The sequence below is a fragment of the Monodelphis domestica genome, chromosome 7 (assembly GCF_027887165.1).
Source record: "Monodelphis domestica isolate mMonDom1 chromosome 7, mMonDom1.pri, whole genome shotgun sequence".
Lineage (NCBI taxonomy): Eukaryota > Metazoa > Chordata > Mammalia > Didelphimorphia > Didelphidae > Monodelphis > Monodelphis domestica.
This window is the reverse complement of record NC_077233.1, coordinates 27,573,153-27,594,057: the sequence shown is the minus strand read 5'-3', so window position 1 is coordinate 27,594,057 and position 20,905 is coordinate 27,573,153. Positions and strand designations below refer to the sequence as shown.

Below are 20,905 nucleotides of genomic sequence, written 5' to 3'. Positions count from 1 at the left end.
AGAGAGAGAGAGAGAGAGAGAGAGAGAGAGAGAGAGAGAGAGAGAGAGAGAGAGAGAGAGAGAGAGAGAGAGAGAGAGGGAGAAAGAAAGAGAGAGAGAAAGAGAGAGAGAAAGAAAGAGAGAAAGAAAGAAAGAAAGAAAGAAAGAAAGAGAGAAAGAAAGTAAGAAAGAAAGAAAGAAAGAAAGAAAGAAAGAAAGAAAGAAAGAAAGAAAGAAAGAAAGAAAGAAAGAAAGAAAGAAAGAAAGAAAGAAAGAAAGAAAGAAAAAGAGAGAAAAAGAAAGAGAGAAAGAGCCTGGATGAAAATGGATTCCCCCCCCCCCCCCTTTAGTTAAAAGAACCTGAAGATAAGAGATGCTGTCTCATTAATTCCTTCTTGAGTGGAGATTACGGTGTGCCCTGAGCTCAGATTCCCTTCTTGTGTAGTGGCTCTGATATACAATAGGACATAAATGTGATTGGCTTGGATTGCAAAGATAATGGGAAGAAATTAAATGCTTTCTTAGTGCCTTCTTGATTTTTCAAAATGCTGGTAGATTTTAGGCAATTATCTATTCCTCTAATCATCCCCCAAACCAATAGCTAGAGTGAGTCGCTTTTGCTTTCATTATTTATAAGGCTGTTTGGCATGATGCTTTGGCCTCAGCTTGTCTCTATATACTAGGAAGGAAGCTGGCTTACATGCTGGACATGCTCTGGGACTCTTATAATGCACAGGCTCTTATGCCTAACTCTAATTTCTCTTGTCATTACAATACAATTTGCAAAGAATATTAATCAGAAAGAGCATTCATTTTGGGTAAGAACAGGACGGTGACCTAAAAAGCCCAGGATGGGAATGTTAAATAAGTTCTTATGGTTGTAACTGGGAGTTCTGCATGATTAAGACATACTGAAGTTAGTGTCAAAGACTAAATTCTTACCTTAGCCTGTTTTGGAAAGTCCTGTCGTAGATCTGCGGCAAAAGAGAGGATGACTCTTTCCTGGCTCTTTGCTAAAGGGTAGTTGTATGAAGGAAGAAGAGAGAAACAAACTGCTCTGCTCCCCCCAGTAGGCACAATGGAGGGTGCTTCTGGATTTGGAATCAAGGGTCTGCATTCAAATCTAGTTTCAGTCACTTAATACCTAAGCAATCTTGATCAGCCACCATCTTGCTGGACCCTTGTTTCCTCATCCCTCAGTGCCCTTCCAGATTTTAACCCTAGAAACCACTTACTGAACAATGCCCCAAGAGAAATGGGCTTGGTCCTGCTCCTGAGAGAAGAAGGCAGAAGTGCCCTAGTGATTATAAGCACAGTGCCTACGTGTAGACTTTCCAGCTCCATCCATGTGGATGTGGGTACAATATGTTTCCTATATTTACAGTAACATTCCAGAGCTTCAATTCATCTTCTCTGGAACTTGAAGAGAATCAAGATATGAAGTGACTAGATCCTTCTCTTAAGAGTGACGCTACTCCTTTGCTCTTAGGGCAGTCAGTAGGGCTTTGGCAAAGCAGACGATCTTGAAACAATGGCTTTTTGGGGTAAAGATTTCAGGAATGAATCTCTCAGAACTCGATTCTCCCACCTGCACCCTCAACTTCCACCTTCTTCTTCAAGGGCCAAATAAGCACCATTGACCCTTTCTGATAGAGACCCTTCTCAAACACCAGTGACCTTTCTTCCCCAGAAGAGCTCACATTAGGACTATCGAGGCAAGAAGGATGTTGGCCACAGTGACGATTCATACTGTTGTTCCTCTGTGGTAAAAAAGTGATGGAGAATTTGATACTATCACTCAGGCTGAAGGCCAAGAAAACAGAATGGTCATAGCCAACTCAACACATGGCAATGAATACTCTGCATCAATGGTGGAACTTGATATTTTGACACTGGCACATGGCCAGCCTTCAGAGTTTTTTGTTTGGTTTTGTTTTTTTATTGCATTGCCTTAGGGACTTCCATTGGCCAGTTGATTGGGAAGTTTTTAATTTACAAAATGCACAGTCATTACCTTTGTGCAGTAGTGACTTTTAGTCTAATATTTTTGACAGTAATAAGAGCCTAAGAAGAATATGAAGGTAGGTGGATGTGGGAAAAGCAAACTAACTGTTAGGATTAAAATTATCTTGAGAGATGTCATTTTGGTTAAAAAATGTTGATTTATTGAATGTAGATTGGTTAGGCCAGCATCATAAGTCATAAAGCAGCACACAAATCTATGGCTTCTTAAATGACCAGCGACCTGGGAGCTGCCTCAAGTAGCTTAATAAATAATTTTAGGGACTCATTATTCAGCTCCTCCCTTGAACATCCCAAGACATTTCTGATTGGCAGATAGCTAATTAAGAGGGAGTCTATCAAACCATCCACCCTGCTCCATCTCCACAGATGGACACATGAGGGGTTTGGCACCTACACTGGAAAAGAGTCCTTCTCTACTTCATTCATTAACCAAATTCTTTTCAGAAGAGAAGCATTCTTTTGGATTCCTAAGGACAAAGAAAATGCATAGACTGGTTGGAATCACTGACCCAAAGCTCAGACACAGGAATACAAAGAAATTCTCACTGACCCTTGTAAAGAAGCTAATATAGTATATAAAAAATAAATTCTCACACTAATACAGAAGATGGCAAAGGGTAATAGAACGATGACCTGGGAGGCAGAAAATATGGGATTAAGTCCTTCTTCAAACATTTCTTAGTTGTGTGGTCCTATAAATCCTCTGAATCTATAAGGTGCACACAAGATGCCAGCCTGGGCTCCCACATCAATAGAATCATAGTCCCACTTCCTATCCCTATAATTACTACATCTCAGTCTTGAGAGAAATGGGCTTCCAAACCTTAGAACTTTATGTAAATGTAAGTTCTTTTTATTATCAAGACTTGGTCAAAAAGAAAGTCAGTATTTGATTTTCAATATTCCTGTTGTACAAATGAAATAGGGGAAAATCATGGGATTTAGAAGGAGAAGGGCCACCTAGACAAAGCCATAACCAAAGAAGACTCCACATTACTACATTCCTAAAGAATGGACACGTGGCTTCTGCATGAAGTTATCCAGCGAAGAGGAGCCCATCGCACCTCTCAAGGCAACCCCTTCCACTTTCTGGTGGTGCCTACCCATTAGCACAGTTTTCCTGATACCAAGCAAAATTGACCCCATTTTCTCACCACTTTCTCCCATTGGTTCTGTCTCCCAGGGCCAGACAAAACAAGTCTAATTGTTCTACAAAACTCACCGTCAAGGGCTCGAAGACAGCAGTTGTTTCCCTAACCCTTGCCCTAGCCCCCAAGTCTTCTCTTTTTCAATCTGAATATCCACAGTTATCCCCAAGCCAATCTTCTTAGGACAGGGGCTCAGATATCCACAGTCAGACAAAGATAAGAGATTCTTTGATTTCAGTACCAAAAAGCTCTCCACTGACTACTCTGTTGGGTCAGCCAGCATTGAGCTGAAGCACTTAGAGTAAAGGCTCTCTAAGTAGTAATTTCACAATGACTTGGGTTTCATCACTAATAGAGCTCACCTTTTTCAAGAAGTACATTTCATTTCAATGGCTCTACCTCAGCTGAGATGGAACTCTTGTTTCCCTGACCTCATCCCTGGTTTATAAAGTACACAGGCTTGGATGTACATCAGTATTTGATCCACTCAGAAAGCAAATCATGCGGGGGAAAGGATCGGCATTGCACCAAGTAGAGTGATGAGGGCTCATTCTAACTAAGAGTCTACAACTCCTGTGCCATCTTTTTAGTGGAAACAATGCTAGGCTTTGGCTCAGAAGACCTGAGTTTGAAGCCTAAACTTGACATTTTCTACCTTTGTGAAACTTTGGCCTCGGTTTCCTTAATGAATTGTCTGGAAAAGATGGATTTCTTAGGCAAGAGCCCATTTAAAAGCCTGTGATGCCTCTGATCTAGAAAATAGATTCCAATTTGAGCATGGGATCTAAGTACTCATTTATTAATTTTCTTGGAAAGAAATTAGTATGGCCTCTTCTTCAACAGCTTCCTTTTCTCTTGATCTTGTGCTAGTGACAGCAAGTTGGGTTCCATTTTGAAATTAACAATGTCACTCTAAAGTCCATCTCAACTTGCTGCAGCCTTTAAAGAAGGGATGCTGAAAAAAAATGAAAGAACACTCACTTCTGTCTTAGTGATCAGAGACTAAACCATTAGATGATAATGACAACATAACTGATGTTCAGGTTTCATGATGTGATTTAACTGGTAGAATAGGGACTACCAGTCAGTTTCCAAAATTAAATAGTTTCTACTGTTTTAAAAATTCTGACTAATGAAGAGATATTAATCTAGTCTTCGGAGACAAGCAACCAAATCTCCCTAAGGATATGCTGTGTAGCACACTGGATAAAAAGACAAAATGATAGATATTCCCCGTCTTCAACAAGCCTCTAGTCTACTTGGGCAACGTTAGCTTGACTGAGTGTGGGTCAATATCTGTCATCCCTTTGCCTTGATTACGGATGCAGTTTAGAAATCTCTGGGCCTCCGGAGTTTGACAATTAACCCTCGCCTCCTCTCCTCCCAAAAAACCCCAGACGTTTAAAATGGGCAAAACACTCTACATCAAATGAGACAATTGTGGCAACAGCGCAATGATTGTAACACATCATCCTTCTCTTTGTTAAGAATTTATTTTCTAAGAAGCCTATTACATTTCATTTTATTATTAAAGTTAGCTTGAAGATTAACACAGTCTGCTATCACATTTTCTCACATGGCCTGGATGCTTTGCAAAATTCCATATCCTACATACGGCCATCTGTCAAAACAGCAGCGACAGAATGAATTAATCTGAATTGCAGATGTGTTAATGAATCCCTTTGAAGAGCTTAAATGTTTAATTAAAAGTAAAGATGAGTACACTATAAAGCAATTTTGGAAACTTTTTTTAAAAAATATGCTGGCTCTTTAGTATTTGGACTTCATCTCTAACCGTACGGCGATTTTGTCGATTCCTTTCAGGAAATAACATTGGGGCTATTTCAAACAAACGTATCTTTTTTTGTCTGTTGGAATGTTTGTTTGCTTTTTTAACAGCCCATTTCAAATGTCTGGTGATTAAACTTTGCCTTGAGACAAAGTAGTTAGAAAGAAAAATGCTTTAAACCCTCATTTTAACAAAACACTCTAATCATTCTCATACCCAGGAGACCCATGCCTACAGGTGTAGAATTGCCGAATTCTCTCCTCTAAGATGGTGTAATGTCTGTTACATCTGTTACTATTACTACTTACATACTTACCCAAGTCTTCAATGGTGTTGATGCTACTAGGCTCTCAACACTAAAGTCTGGGTTTCAGCAGTAAAGAATTTGCTAGAAAAGCCACTAGAACAAGTGCTGCAAAAGTTTTTCCATCCAGCAATAATCTTTACTAGCTCAATATGCAACCAAGAATAAGTAGAACGAAGCTACTGATCTAATCTATTGATATATTTTGATAGCACATAACAGATACTTTCAACACACCCAAACTGACTCCCTTGCAAAGTATATTCCCCAAGAAGAGGTATCTATAAATTCTATTCTAAAAAAAATTAGAGAAACCTTAGAAAAAGCAGGAATTAATTAAAATTAAATTATTTGAAAGTGTAAAATGGAGGATTTGCCAGTAATGTAAGAGGTCTTATGAAAATACAAGGATGGCCTTCATTATTTCATGATCTTCTTAATGGTAAAATTGAAGTTCTATTTCTTGTTCCCTCCTACATGTGAAAGAAAATAGACACACTATGAAAGAAATTAATGCTTCTTTAATTGTCATTGTACATCCAAGGCAATTGTGACCATTACTGTGCTATATGTGAAAACTGGACTGCATGTTCCATTTAGCAATTAAAATGAAATTAAAATGAACCCCAAAGAAAGACGAAACATTAAGTTTTGCAAAAATTGTAAAATTAATATTACAGCTATGTCACCTTCGCCTGCATCGGGATTGAGCAAGGGGGAAAGAGAGAGAGAAATCAATTCCACGAATTTTGGAGAATGTAAGAGTAAGACCAAGTTGAAAACTTTTATTTCTGTATTGTCTTGCATCCTGTTTGATGTTTCCACTACCTTGAATTGGGGAGGAAGCTGAGTAACTGGGGAGAAAGAAGAAAAAGAAACAACACCAAAAGAAATTAGGGATGTGTATGCCTCAGATCTCTCCATGACAAATTAGAGACCAGAGGCAAGAGTTGTCAATATGGCACCCATCTGTCTGTTCTTTTAAGTGAGTGTATCATATTACTCTAGGGATGGAACCACCTTCTCAGAGCTACTCCCTCTCAGTTGGTCATTCCAGTCCTTCTCATTACCAAAGGAGGTCTTTTCACGGCTTTTTCCAAGTTTTATGGTTGTATAACCAAGTGGTTAGAGCTTGGGTCACCCTCTTAACAAGAACTTTTAAAGAAAAGAAATCAGAAACTTTGACTCACAAATTAGTTCACCCAGGGAAAACATGCTCATCAAAAAAGACATGACTGTGGTTTCAATCAGTCAATTTAAAATTGTTTATCAAGTGTTCACTTTGCACCAGGTTTTGGAGATACAAAGACAAACGAGGAAATAATCTCTGCCCACAGAGAGTGTACAGCCTACCCTGGAGAAATAGCAGATGTACATACAGGCACAGATAGAAGGTGATTGTCAGGATATAGTATTATCCAATGGGATTAAGGAACAACTCATATAGAAGATAGTAGTTGAGCTATATTTTTAAGGGGAACTGGGTATTCTGGGAAACTGAAATGAAGAGGAAATATATTCCAGGTGTTGAGGGTAGTCAGTGCCAGGGCAAGAGATGAAGTGCTTTTTATCAGACTTTATGATGTGAAGAGAGGAGTAATATGCAAGAAAGTTTTAAATGTCACTCAGGGCCCAGTTGGGAAGAACTTGAAATGCCAAACAGAGGAATTTATTTTTGATTCTAGAGGCCAAGGGAAGGCCCTGGAGTTCACTGAAGAGGAGAATATTACCTGATCAGACATTTTTTTTAGAAAAATCAGTTTGGCAGCAGCTATGTGTAAGATGGATTAAAGAGGGAACCTGTCCATGGACCTCTTCCTTGTACCAGTAAGAAATGAAGAAATGATTTGGGTGATGGCACTGTCCTCGATATTTGGGTTTCAGAAAGGAGGGAAAGAGAAATGAGTCTTTGTGGTAAAGGGGCACCAGCTCTCTCTGCAGTCCAAGAATCAGTTAAAGCCCTAGTCTGGCTCCCTATTGTCTGTTGGATAGACATAGACAGTCATTTAACTTATTGGAGACTCATTTTCCCCCCTAGGATAGAGAGAGGAAACTGTATTCCAAGTCTTGTAGGGGACCTTCTAGCTTTCAATCTATGGTCTTGTGACCACTTTGGGATTCATCCTCATCTGTAAAACAAGGAAGAGGTTATGTTTAAGACCCCTTCCAGGTCTATATCCTAGAAGACTCAGGAGGACAGAAAGCAAAGCCAAAGAGCTACATCTTTTCATGCAGCTTGCTACTTTTGGTAGATGAATTTTCATTATTCATGGATATTGGTTGCTCCCAATATGTATATGCATCACTCTATCCTCTCACTAACTGGAACTGAAATTGTAGGGCTTTGGAATCAACAAAATGCAAGTTTAGCAAGCCTGACTTGGAGAGTCGCTTTACTAACTGGCTTCCCTCATGTACATTTGGCTGAATTCAACCCCCTGGATCAATTGGATTTAGGTGCTAGAGAAGCACGTTATTCAAGCTGTGGAGAAAGCCTTGAAAGACTCCTTTTCAATGAGTCTCTGTGCATTGATGTATTGTGTATGTGTTTGGTTGTACATCTTCTGTTCTCGGTGTTTGATGTCCCGATTATCATTTGGACACTTCCTGTTTCACTGAAGGGTTTTTTTTTTTAATACCGACTTAACTTTTTTTAGATTAAAGTTTTTCAGCTACAGACAACCATTTTTATTGTGCCGGTCTAAATCCCTTCATAAGCCAAGGTCTCTGCTTCTCATCATGGCGTCCAGTTCCTTGATGAGATGTACAAGGCAAAGTATTTGCCACATTTGTTCTCCCATTAATGTCACCAAGTAGGCACATGTTAAAAGACGCCAAGAATACGTGTCATCGTTGGAAGTCTCTGCAGAAATCAGTGTCTAATCCCAAGACAAACCTTGACCTTTCCACAAACCCAACAATGTGCTAGAAATCTTCCATGGCATATTTTGATTATATTCATAAAGCAAAAAGATGTGCCTCATCTTAATTTGTTATCTAAACCAGGCTATTACCACAAATATCCCGATGAGCTAGTATGAATGTAAAAATATTACTGGCTTCTTAGCATGCTTAAGACGATATTATTCTCTAATTGTGTTGGTAACAGTCTCCAGCTATAGCTTAGGTTTACATTCCTTAGAGATTTTTAGCTTAGCCTTTGCAATTAAAAGAAAAGGGCATCTTTGAAAAAATAAGAATGCAGGCAAATCCAGGGTATTAAGATGGCTCAGACAACATTTCAGGCTCCAACACCTATGACTTAGTTTTCACTCATCTGCCTCACAAATTCATATTTCAGTTTAAACTTTATGGTGAGTCATTAGAAAGGTAGGATCTAGAGCCAACTTCAAGCTTCAGACACAATTCAGCCTTAGGATGGACCACACTGAAATCTTCTGGGACTCAAATATCTACGACATGAAATTTAGTTAATTAAAGCAGCTTAAAAATATATATTTTATATATTACAGGTAAATTATAAACATGTATATATGTAGATTATATATATTTTATACATATATACATAGAGAGAAACAACTTTTTAGAATGGCTCTAAGCGAATGGATATATATTATCCATTCATGCATATATGATAAGAATATGATAGCAGAATATCTATATTCACTACAATTAAATAGTAACTTTTCATGTTCCTCCCCACCCCTTACAAAAGCCTCATTCTGTAGAGTATACAGTGTGTCATGAATGCTCTTAAAGACTAAATAATAAATCAATAGAAATAAGATTCCATCGTTTTTTGCTTCTACTGTGAATGAGAATGTAGAGCAAAAAGGAGAGAGTTAGGTTTTATTGTGAGGAAGCTGATTTCCCCAAACTAAAATGTTTGACACCCCTTTTCCCCATTCTTCTCCCCTGACTCTGTCATGACTGATTTTTAGTTCAGAGATTAAAAGAATGAATAACAAGAAATGATGATGCTGTTGTCTATACATTCAAGGTTAAACTGATGAGATGGGGCAACTTTTAAATTGGATGCTTGTCTGGTTGTTGGAATGCCATCATTTCCCTGGATTTTGTAGGACATCCATGTCTTTTCTAGAAGGAACTCGATAATGATGTTTTCAGTATCTCTTACTAAGTCCAGTGATCCATCTTCTTTGCAAAAGTGACCATGGCCAAATACATATTTTGACATAATGACCCTTAATTGCTTATGGTCATTGGTTTGGCATTTTTTGGTTTTCTTTTGTTTTCTAGTACTCTGGCCCTCTTATTTACCTGAAGGCAAGTCTGTTGGATGGCTTCCAAATTGTAAATTTGGTAACAGGTGATAAAAAAAATCAGTATAGAATTTTAAATGCATTAATTAGGAGTTTACAGGGCACTCTGACTTCTAGTTGATACACTTCTTTTAAATTACAGCCTATTCTCAGTAACTAAAGATTTAATGATCCCCTAACCCTCTTCCCAGCAACACTACAGAGAGAAAGAACTGTGGCAGAATTAGAACTTTGCAGGGAAATATTTGTTTGAGTTTGATTAGGAATATCTAGCTCTAGTCTATACATTAAAAAGGGATATGAGCAGGGCCCCCATTAACTCCTTTGGTAGGAATCTGCGTGCTTCCTTTCATCCATAAGCCTTCATTGATTCACAGTCACTCCATTTCTCTTCTGCTCCTACATTACCGTGCTTTAATCTATTCAAGTATCATCCCTATTAGTCTTGTAATTTTATTCACCTTTGGGTAGGGGAAAATTGAGAAGCTACTGGAAAGCATGACTCCTTATTATCATTATAAATAATCTCCCTCTCCCCCCCGCCCCCTGCCTCTCTCCAGTTCCAGATTTCCAAGAACAAGACATCTTCCTATGGAGAAAAGAAACGGGATTTGGCTTTAGAATCCTAGGTGGAAATGAACCTGGAGAACCTGTAAGTGTTTCTTGTCATGGCGGGTATTTTGTCACCATTTCCTCCAAATCCTGGGCTAGTCCAAAGCATATTTGACTCTCTGGATCGCTAGACTCTCTAATATTACTCTGGGTGCAGACCTCTTATTACCATTGCATCACGAGAAGTAGATTAGTTATTTGTTAGGTTGGAAAGGCTCGTGGAGTCATCGTAGAAGGTTGTGGTCAGTGTTTCTGGACATCACAAATACTTGGGAAATGGTAGCTCTAAAATTTTAGGGACTGAGCCCCAAGGGATCACCTTTGGCAAAGATGGGAAATGATGTCAAGGGAGAACAGTCATTAATGGATGGAATGATGCCCTTGTAAAAATGAGCACCGCACTAAGGGAGCACTATTGACCGAGAGAACTCTGTGGGTGGGATGTGACAAGAGGAGTAGGACAACAGACCTCAAGGAGTTTACAGCTTAGCCAGGAGACAGAACAAACACAAATGTTGCATTTTTTTTAAAAGTGAGTGACTTACTCTAACTGTAGAGAGCAATCAATGATAAAGATATTCAAAGGAGGGCTTGGAAATCAGAAAATGGAACAGTCCAAAAATGAGACCAATTCCCTTTCGTGATTCAAGTGGTTTCATAAGACCATTTCAAAAGTGGCATCTTGGAGTTGACCAAGGAAGACTACATATTATGGGTCTGAGATAAGAATAGGAAGAAATCAGATCTAATTATTCCCTACACCATTCATATACTTATAGCATGTAAGAGCTAGAAAGGACCTTAAAGGTTTTATGATCCAACCTCCTTCTATGACAGGGGAAGAAACAGAAACTTAGAGACGTTTGGCGATGCCATCGAGCAGTATAAATATCGCCAGTCCTTCCCTCAAACCTATTCATCAAGGCCACTCAAACATTTATTAAGAACCTACTCTATGCAGGGCATCTGGTAATCTAGGTAATCTATCAACTCCCTGCTTGCTGGCTAACATTCCATCCATTCCCTCATCCAATTACTTTACAGATTTATATCGGTCACATCGTACCGCTGGGTGCTGCTGATGCAGATGGTCGCCTCAGGTCTGGAGATGAGCTAATCTGTGTTGACGGGACACCAGTGATTGGAAAATCTCACCAGCTCGTGGTCCAACTTATGCAACAAGCTGCCAAGCAGGGCCACGTCAACCTCACTGTGCGGCGTAAAGTGGTCTACGCAGGTATGTTGCAAAGACTAGACTGGACTTTGGCAACATTCACTGGTGCTCTCTTATATTTTTATTTTCTTCAAAAGATGTTAAAAAAAAAAAGAAAAAGCCATTTTTTTCATGTCTGCCTCCTTGAGCATCTATTTTAGTAAATGTTTGCAAATTTGATCAAGCTCAGAATTTCCAGATGGTTTGCTTTCCTTCAATTCTACAAAACTACTGTCATTTCAAAGTACTTTAATGGGTCTTTAATGCGTTTTCTATAGAGAGAAGAGATGAGATGAATATATATATTTCCCATTCCTCCCATTGATAGTACTTGGTTATTCTTTCATTTGTTGTTAATTCTCTGCAGAAGGAGATGTTAAGTGGGCTTGGGGGGTCATCATGAAAATCAGAAAAGAGTGTACCCTCAAATCAGAAGAGTAAAAATAAAATGAAAAATGAGTCCAGGAAGGCAGAAACCTCACATGATAAGGATTCCCCTCATTGGCTTTTGGCTGTCCTGCCATGCCAAAGGACCACTGGCCTTACAAGAGAGCCAGAGAAGGGGGTCCCCCAACTTTGAGTGTCTCATTTCATGAACAAAGACACGATGAGCAAGCATCACTGTGGACAAAATGAGTGAAAGCATAATCCAGTTTCCAGAGGGAAGTTTTTAGTGGAGGGTGAACTCCAGTGAGAAATGGGACATCTTGGTGGCTTTAATAGGATACCTCTTCAGGGAAGCGATAAAGGATACTCCTGATTGCCAGTAACTTATTTGGGCAAGTCCAACTTCAGCTTCTCCAGCTGAAAAACAGTCACTGGACCGGATGATCTCTAAGCATCTTTTTCAGCTTTCAATCCTGTCATCCTCTGTGTCAGATGTGATACAGCTAAGAGTATTACTCTAACACCGACAGTCACCCTTTCAGTTTTGATCAGAGACTTGACAGATGAGAGCAGATGGAGGCCACCTAAAAATGATGGACCGATTGTCTTCCTCGTTCCCTTTTCATTCACCAAATGTTGTGAATTTAATATTTGGGGTTCTGGATTCACGGTATTCTAAACTGACAAAGCCAGGCACTCTCAGGACCGAAATGGGTTTTCCTTGTTCATAACCTCTGCAGACCTTTTGAATGAATGAAAGAATGAAGTCACAGGCTGCCTTCACATAATAATAGTGACTGGCATTTCTGTAGTCCCTGGAGGTTTACATTTTTTGCCTCCCAGTCCAGTGAAACAGGCTGGGCAAATATTATCGGCCTTTTTGTGACATGAGGAAATTGAAACTTGGAGAGATGTGTGCCCAAGAGTGGCTATCAAGCTTTGGGGGAGCACATGCTGAAATTGGGGTCCAGAGGAGCTGGGTTTGAATCCTGTCTCTGCTACTTACTAATGATATGACCTAGGGTATAATCACTTCTCTGCTGGGCCTCAGTTTCCCCTTCTGTAGAATAAGGAAGTTGGAGTAGATGACCTCTAAGACCCCTTCCAACTCTAGAGCTATAAGCTTCTCAACATGGGCCATGTTGCTATTCCCACTAGGCTATCCTACTTATCTGTGCTACTATGAGTTTTTCAACTCACATCGATGTGTGGAAATTAATTTGCTTTTCATCTCGTACATGGATTTTTTAAAAAAGCAACATCAGAGTGATGATCCTGTTTGCTCAGTTGAGTTAATATTAATAAAACTCTGGAATCAAAGCAAAAATAAGTTCAAAATCCACACTCTCGTGCTTACTATGTTTGTGACTGTGACTGGGCCTCAGTGTCCCCATCTGTAATATGAAGGAATTGGACTAAATGGCTCACTTGGAGCTGATTTTATTTGTGCAAAAAAGTGTTTTGTTCACTTAGAATTCTAAATGGGACTTACAGGAAGCGAATGTACCAGAACTGCTCAAGGGTTGGCTTTGGAGTCACAAAGACTTGGGTTCAAATCAACCTCTATTCATTTACTACATTTATGACTATGGACCAAAATCAATCTCTCAGTTCTCCAGGCAACTACAAGTCATCCATCTCAGGGAATTTCTTTTTTCTTTTTTAATTTTAAATTTTTTAAATATTTTTCCATGTTTACATAATTCATTTTTTCCCCTCCTCTCTTTCCTCCTCTCTCCAGAGCTGACAAGCAGTTCCACTGGATTCAAATGTTATTACTTGATCCCTACTTCCATATTATTTATTTTTGCTTTAGGGTGATCTTTTAAAGCCAAAACCCCAAATCACATCCCCATATATACATGAGATGAGTGATGTCATCTGTTTTTCTTTGGCATTTCTACTCTCAGAGAATTTCTGGCTCACCCTGATGGCTGAAAGGCACTTAATCCTTCTGTGACTCAGTTTCCTTATCTATAAAATGAGAGGTCTCATCACATTCTACATCTGATTCTGTGAAATCATGGAAATGAGCAACGATAGCAGTACCAAAATCCTACTTGGATATACAGCAGGCACTTTAGGGACAGGGCTGGGACCTGTGACTATTGATAATGATGGAACCCAGTTCTCTCTGACTACAAGACATTGATTCTCTATCCACTATGCCACCCAGCCTCTCCTAGAGCACTTTAACATAGGCAACACTGTCTTCTTGCAACTGCTCTCTGATAGGAAGAGGCATTGTCCCATTTTATAGATGAGGACACCAAGACTCTCCGTGGTTAAGGGATTCACAGAGAGTCTGTCTCTAAGGTAGGAATTGAACCCAAGTAGCTTGATGCCAAATTAATCTACTATTCTGTCTGCTACACTCAGTTAGGGATGGAGGAAACCAAAGACAGGAGCAGACTTCAAGAGAGACTATTGCTGATGAAGAAATCATTCTCTAAATACTTAAAGGGGAGGGAAGTAAAAGAGCTTCCAGGAGCCCCACAGGCACAGCTAGCTGCAGAAATCCACACTGTTCACTCACAGCCCAAAACAAGGACTTGTGATATTCCAATATTGTAAGCCTGTCTATCAGAGTGTAGGCTAATAATAAATGCTAGCAGGGAGGGAGTGAGGGAGAAGAAAGGAAGGAAGGAAGGAAGGAAGGAAGGAAGGAAGGAAGGAAGGAAGGAAGGAAGGAAGGAAGGAAGGAAGGAGGGAGGGAGGAAGGAGGGAAAGAAGGAGTGAGGGAAGGAAGGAAGGAAGGAAGGAGGAAGGAAGGAAGGAATGAAGGAGGGAGGGAAAGAAGGAAGGAAGGAAGGAAGGAAGGAAGGAAGGAAGGAAGGAAGGAAGGAAGGAAGGAAGGAAGGAAGGAAGGAAGGAGGGAGGGAGGGAAAGAAGGAAGGAAGGAGGGAGGGAAAAAAGAAGGAAGGAGGGAGGGAGGAATGAAGGAAGGAAGGAAGAAAAGGAAGGAAGAGAAATGGAAAGTGAGGATGGGGAAAGGAAGGAAACTTAGAAATATATCTCCCTTTGTTTTTCCAGTCCCCAAAGCAGAGAATGAGGTTCCTTCCCCAGCATCTTCCCATCACAGCAGCAACCAGCCAGCATCACTGACAGAGGAGAAGCGTACTCCCCAGGGCAGCCAGAACTCTCTGAATACCGTGAGCTCTGGCAGTGGCAGCACCAGTGGGATCGGCAGTGGCGGCGGTGGGGGCAGTGGAGTAGTGAGCACGGTACTGCAGCCGTATGATGTGGAAATCCGCCGGGGGGAAAATGAAGGCTTTGGCTTTGTCATCGTATCCTCTGTGAGCAGGCCAGAAGCAGGGACCACTTTTGGTAAGCACCATACAAGCTCATCTTTGTCCCTGAGCCCTTTAACATCAAGGAGAAAATGTCCATTGAAGAGCCTCACTGAAAGGAATTAAATTCTTTTCTGGGAATTGAGTTTCTTTAGGAGGTGTTCCCCTCCTAAGAAAGTGTGCACATCACACACCTGGGCATTGGGCTTTTGAGTGGTGCCATCCCCCAGAACAATGGCTGCCCCTGGGCACTGGTCCAGGGAAAGCCTATAGCGATGCCCTGTCTAGTTTATCGCTAGTAACAGCATCACAAGGGGAATTTAGGTATACTTGAGACATGCACTGAGGTTTTTTGGTTTTGTTTTTTTTAAATGACAATATAATGAGTAAAAATAATCCCGACCTGAATCCCTCCTTCCCTTCCCCAAAGTAATGGCGTTATACAAATAAGAATCATTCTGCCTCACCCCTGTCCCCCTCTTCTCTCCATATGTAAGTACAGAGGATCTTTTATGCAGAGCGTTTGGAAGCTGGCAGGGTTGGCAGAGCAAAGGGAACCCCTGTTGGGAAATCATCCATTAAGTTAACTCTTGATAATCTTTACTAGTGGAGTGGAACAGGCCAGGGATGTAGAGCATCCCTGACATCAAATGGTCCCCCAACCGCTTATGGCTGTCATTAGGATGCATTTCAGAGAAATTTTCCTGTCCTTTACATATGAATAGCTGTCAGAGAAGGGCCAAGGAGCAAGGAACTGCCCTTCCTTTCCCAATATCACCACTTGGGAAGTGACTTGACCTCTCTTCTCCTGAGAAGCAGACTGATGGATGAAATGGGTCAAGAGCTACCCTAGGAGCCAGAAAGGACATGGGTTCAAATCATATCTCTGACACATATTGGCTAGGGGATGCTGAGCAACTCCATGAAGCACTCATCGTCCCTAGGCAGCTCTCTAAGACTGGTTGCAGAGAAGGTGATGCTTTACCTGTCCTCATCAGAGTTCTCAATAACGGTGAAACCACTCTGCCCACCTTTCTCTCTCTGCAAGTGCCTACCTCAGCCCTCTGATGTCCTTCCTTCCTCCGTTCCCTGGAGAAATCCTTTATTGTCACCTTGCCTCTGGCAGGATTAATGGTGAGGGGAGAAATGAGTAAAGTCCTGCCACTGCGGTTTGGTTATAAAATGGGACAGAGAAGGAGAGGAAATGATTCAAAACAAAAGTCAGGGGCTGTAGTAAAAAGGAAAGCCAGTGTGTTAATCCTTAGGACCCACCAAAGAAAATAAAAAGAGGAGGAAGTTATGAAGACTTGAGAAGTCTCTCTCAGTATTTACATTGAAGAGAATATGGGAAAGTGGGAAGGACTCTTGGTCTAGAATCACAGACCCTCAAGTTACTTTCCCAGGAAACAAAAAAACTTTCCCATTGTTTACCATTTAATTGATCCTGGGTCTATTTACCCTCTATGACCCTCAGTTTCTTCATCTCTAAAATGGGCTGGTTAGGTTCCATCTGAAACCCTTTACATTTCTGCATCTAGGATCATTCCAAGAGACTCTAGCTTCCTAGTACTCTAGCTTCCTTGTCTCGGACCTTGACCCTACACCCAACCCCCAGCCCCTGCTCTTTCTCCAAACCTTTTATCCATGCCAGGACTCCCTGTCCAAAGCCAAGCAGACTTAGCATTGGAATAATTCCTTTTCCCAATGCCTGATGGGACAGGAAAAGAAATGTCCTTGAAACTGAGATTTCTAGAAACACCATTTCACATGGGGATTAGGTGACCTAGAGCCATTAAAGTAGGATACAGTAGAGTTAGGATGGCCAGCCTTTGAGTCAGGAAGACCTGAGTTCAAGTACTGCTTCTGAGGCATACTAGCTTCATGACCTCCAAAGAAGTTAGTGACTCATTGCCCCAGGCACCTCTATAAAACTATAACTTTAAAAAATTCTTAATTTTAGGTATTATTATAAATATCAATAATTATCAAATATTATTAAAATAATATATTTAAAAATCTTAATAATATATTTAATAATATATTTAAAAGTCTTAGAATCAATGCTGTGTATTGGTTCCAAGGCAGAAGAGCAGTAAGGGCTAGGCAACAGAAATTAAGTGACTTGCCCAGGATCACACAGCTAGGAATTGTCTAAAATTAGATTGGAACCCTATCTCTAAGCCTGCACCCTATCCATGGAGCCACAGAGCTGCCCCCAAAACCTAGCTGCTTAGTGGCTTTGCTGGAGAGAGTCTCCCCATTAGGATTTCCCTCTAGAGCAGTGATTCTCAACCTTTCTAATTCTGTGACCCCGCAATACAGTTCCTCATGTTGCGGTGACCCCAAACCAAAAAATTATTTTGGCGGCTACTTCAAAACTGTCATTTTGCTACAGTTATGATTCGGAATGTAAATACCTGATATGCATTATGTATTCTCATTGCTACAAATTGAGAGGTTGAGAACCACTGCTCTAGATCATTAAAAAAAATATTTAAGGATTATTATGAGTTAAATAGGAGATTTTGTTTTTTTGTAAGCTTGCTTAGCAACCTTAAAGGCAGTGTTTCCATTGGAAAAGGCATTTGGAGTACTGAACACTGACTTAACAAATGACTTTTGGAACCCAAACTGTCTGGAAGCCTGGGGCTGCCAATATTTGGTTCCAGCTCATGTTTCTTCCAGCTCAATCGCTTCCTGTTTCCTGAGTTTCCACCTTGATGTGGACAGGGGGGGAGGGAACAACAAAAGGAGAGCAGGGCAGCTCATGCTCAGGCTGGGAGAAAGGCAGTTTGAGATGAATAATCCATAAAGTAGACCTGCCGAGCCTGATGACGAGAGATCACAGCGGCTGTGTGTGCCGGGCTATAAGGTTGCCCCCCTCACTACCTTTAGCATCCTGACCCAGTTAAGCATTTTCTAGGGAGTATTACAAAATAGAAACTCTTCTCACCTTCTGGGTAGCTTTGGCAAACTGCTACCACATCATAGTATTTAAAAAAAAAAACTCAACTTAAACAGATGAATCAGCAAGGTACACACATGTGTCTGCTCATGTTATAAACAACACTTGGCTAAAAACAGTATTGTGCCATATTATGGGGAATGACCTGAATACACAATTCTTCATATTAAAAATATACATCTGAGGGCTCAGTAGATTGAGAGCTAAACCAAGAGACAGGAGGTCTTGGGTTCAAATTTGTCCTCAGACCCTTCTTAGCTGTTTGAGCCTGGGCAAGTCACCTTACCCCCTTACTGCCTTTCTGCCTTGGAAGCAATACACAGTATTTATTCTAAGATAGAAGGTAAAGGTTTTTAAAAAAAAAATACATCTGAGGTCTCAGGATCAAGACCTAAACTAATCTGACCTCGGAATGTTCAATGGCATTAAAACAAAATCTGAGTGGAGTCCATGAGTATTTATAATTTCATAGTCAAATCCATGGGTGGTGGGAGGCTGTGGATGTGTATCAACCAGCGAGAGCCATAGCCAACTCGAGAGTCTGTGTGATAGCATCTCTCCACGTCAGCTTTTCACTTGTTTGTTTTGGTTGGAGATGGATCACGTGGGGCACAGGACCACATGTGGAGGAACAAGAGGTGGCTCTGTGGCTCCTTGCCGGGGGAAGGTAGCAAGAGGATCTCTCCTCTGCTACAGACAATGCACAAAGCTCTTTGCAAACCCATAATGTACTATAACAATGCTTGTTATAATTCATAATGGTAATATTGATGTCATTCTCATTTTTATATGATGCTGAAGTAGGGACTGGACTGGGAGGAAATCTGAGTGTTTCAGCACCTTCCACCAGAGTTGGAACCCTTTACTAAGTGGGGAAAAGGGGCAACCCTTTGCAAGGGATTTTCTCATTTGGGACTCTTTTAGGTTCCCAAATTAGGTGCCATTCTGCAGAAGCCAATACTTCAAACGAGCCCAAGTTGGGAAATATGACTCGGTTGACTTTCTTCTAGAAAGGCCTACAGATAATATATTCCTCCCTTCTTTCCTGTAAGAGTCTTGGGTTTCTAAAGCTCTCCTATCTGCCCTAGAAGCAGAAGGATATAAAAGGACATACCTAAAGGCTGGCAAGCTAGCAATGTGTTCTCTGATAATGACTATTGAATTTCCTCACTCATGTGCTCTGACCTCTTCTCCTTTGACTATTTCAATGAATAAATCAAACTTTCCCTAATACTTTGCATGAGAAGCTTGCCCTCAGCTGTGCTATGCTCACCATAGCCACATCCCTGCTGTTTTAGAGCTTTCCTACCTGGGTTGTCTTGGTAGACCTCAAATTTCAGCCAGGAAGGGGGCGCTACTTGTCTGTTTCTGGTGACCGGTGTGATTTCGGCATTGTTTCTATGCCATAACTCGAATGAAGGTTGCTCCTGCTGATGTTCAAAGACCTTTGAGTATGTCTTTCCACATATCCATTCATTTCAGCCAACAAGAACACCTACCATGTTCGAGGCACTGGGCAGATTTTTCACTTGACCATATTGCTTTCTTAATCCTTTCCACCTTTTATAGAGAGGAGTTCAACTGATGGAATATCTGTAAAGATACCCACAAAGCAAATTCCTTAAGCTGTGTCTAGACAGTCCTCTTTGAACATCCATGTGATACAGCTCTACCCTTCCTTTTATTCCATGAATCCAGCCTTTCTTAAATGCATTCCCAAGTTCCATCACTGAAAATGTAAAGACAAATTCAAGATAGACCATGCATGCCCTCAAGTAGCTTTTGTTATTGTTATTCAGTCACTTCAAGGGAGACTGGAATGGTTGGCCATTCTTCTCCAGTTCTTTTTACAGATGAGTATTTGAGGCAGATGGAGCTGAGTGACTTGCCTAGAGTCACACAGCTAGCTAGTGTCTGAGGGCAGATTTGAACTCAGGAAGATGGGTCTTCCTGACTTGAAGCCTGGCTCCCTGTCGACTGCCCCACCTTCTAGCAATATTTTATGCCTCCCGTCTACAGTTTCAACTTTGAAGCAATAGGCTGTGTTTTTTTGGCTGAGGTATAAGGCCTTTCCCAATGCAAAATGAGCCTCACACTTAGAATATTAATTTTCTTTTATTGAAAAAGATAGGTATTATCTGAGAAAGTCAGAAACCTTCGATTATTGATTATTAATTGTTGGAAGAGTGTCAGCCTAGCATTGAACCCATGCCAATATTATTTTTTTGTGCATGCCTTTAAATAGGATGTTACATTTCCATGTTAATTTTTCTCCCTTTGGATGGAGAAAGAAGAACGCTTTAGAGATATTTAACCAGATGGAGCCTTCCCTAAAAGGTGAGATGAGTGAACAGAGATCATTTGTGAGAAGGCCCACCAAAGACAAGGATGGTCTGATGAGTCTTGGTGTCTCACCTAATGCTACCTTAAGACAGCATTTCTGCCTCTTAACCCATGTGGCATTTTCAAGGTGGATCTCTGTGGTGCTGGTCTCATATCAGGCGTAGAGTGATGATCTTTCTGAATGGAGAAAGAACAAAACATTGGCAGAATCTTGGAGGGCAGCTGACCAAAATGGAGGAAGGAGTCATGACCATGACCAAAGAGGGTGGGGCAACTCAGTTGCAGCTCTAACTCACATTCATCGTCCATAAATGAACCAGAGATTTATTATTATTGGACGGTTAAGTATTTTAGCAATCTCCAGTGAGTCTACCATTAGTAATCAAATTAAGGAAGGAGGGGGGAGTTAATCACTTCTCTATCATTAGCCAGAGTAATGTGGCACTGAAGTAAGTGGCAGCATTAAAATAGTTGTACTTGCTTTCCATGCCATGGGATTGCCAATGTTTTGACCCATCAGTGCAAAACTTTCCTTTAATAACATTTGCTTAATGCTTTAATTAATTAACCCTTAACCTTCTCTTTCCCTTTTCAATCCTTTTTCTC

The 20,905-nt window shown here is 40.7% G+C and overlaps 1 protein-coding gene across 33 annotated transcripts in view; it reads left to right on the top strand.

The window, feature by feature from the left end:
* The window catches only part of MAGI1 (membrane associated guanylate kinase, WW and PDZ domain containing 1), a 757,001-nt gene that overhangs the window by 715,487 nt on the left and 20,609 nt on the right, over positions 1-20,905 (top strand). For 19 of the 33 annotated variants that reach the window (XM_056804387.1, XM_007500036.3, XM_056804383.1 and 16 more), the window contains 4 exons: positions 5,926-6,009; positions 10,050-10,141; positions 11,146-11,338; positions 14,735-15,028. In XM_056804387.1, coding sequence (XP_056660365.1) covers positions 5,926-6,009; positions 10,050-10,141; positions 11,146-11,338; positions 14,735-15,028 — 663 coding nt within the window. The remainder of the gene's footprint in view (positions 1-5,925; positions 6,010-10,049; positions 10,142-11,145; positions 11,339-14,734; positions 15,029-20,905) is intronic. The other 14 variants (XM_056804389.1, XM_056804390.1, XM_056804388.1 and 11 more) reach the window with 2 other exon arrangements.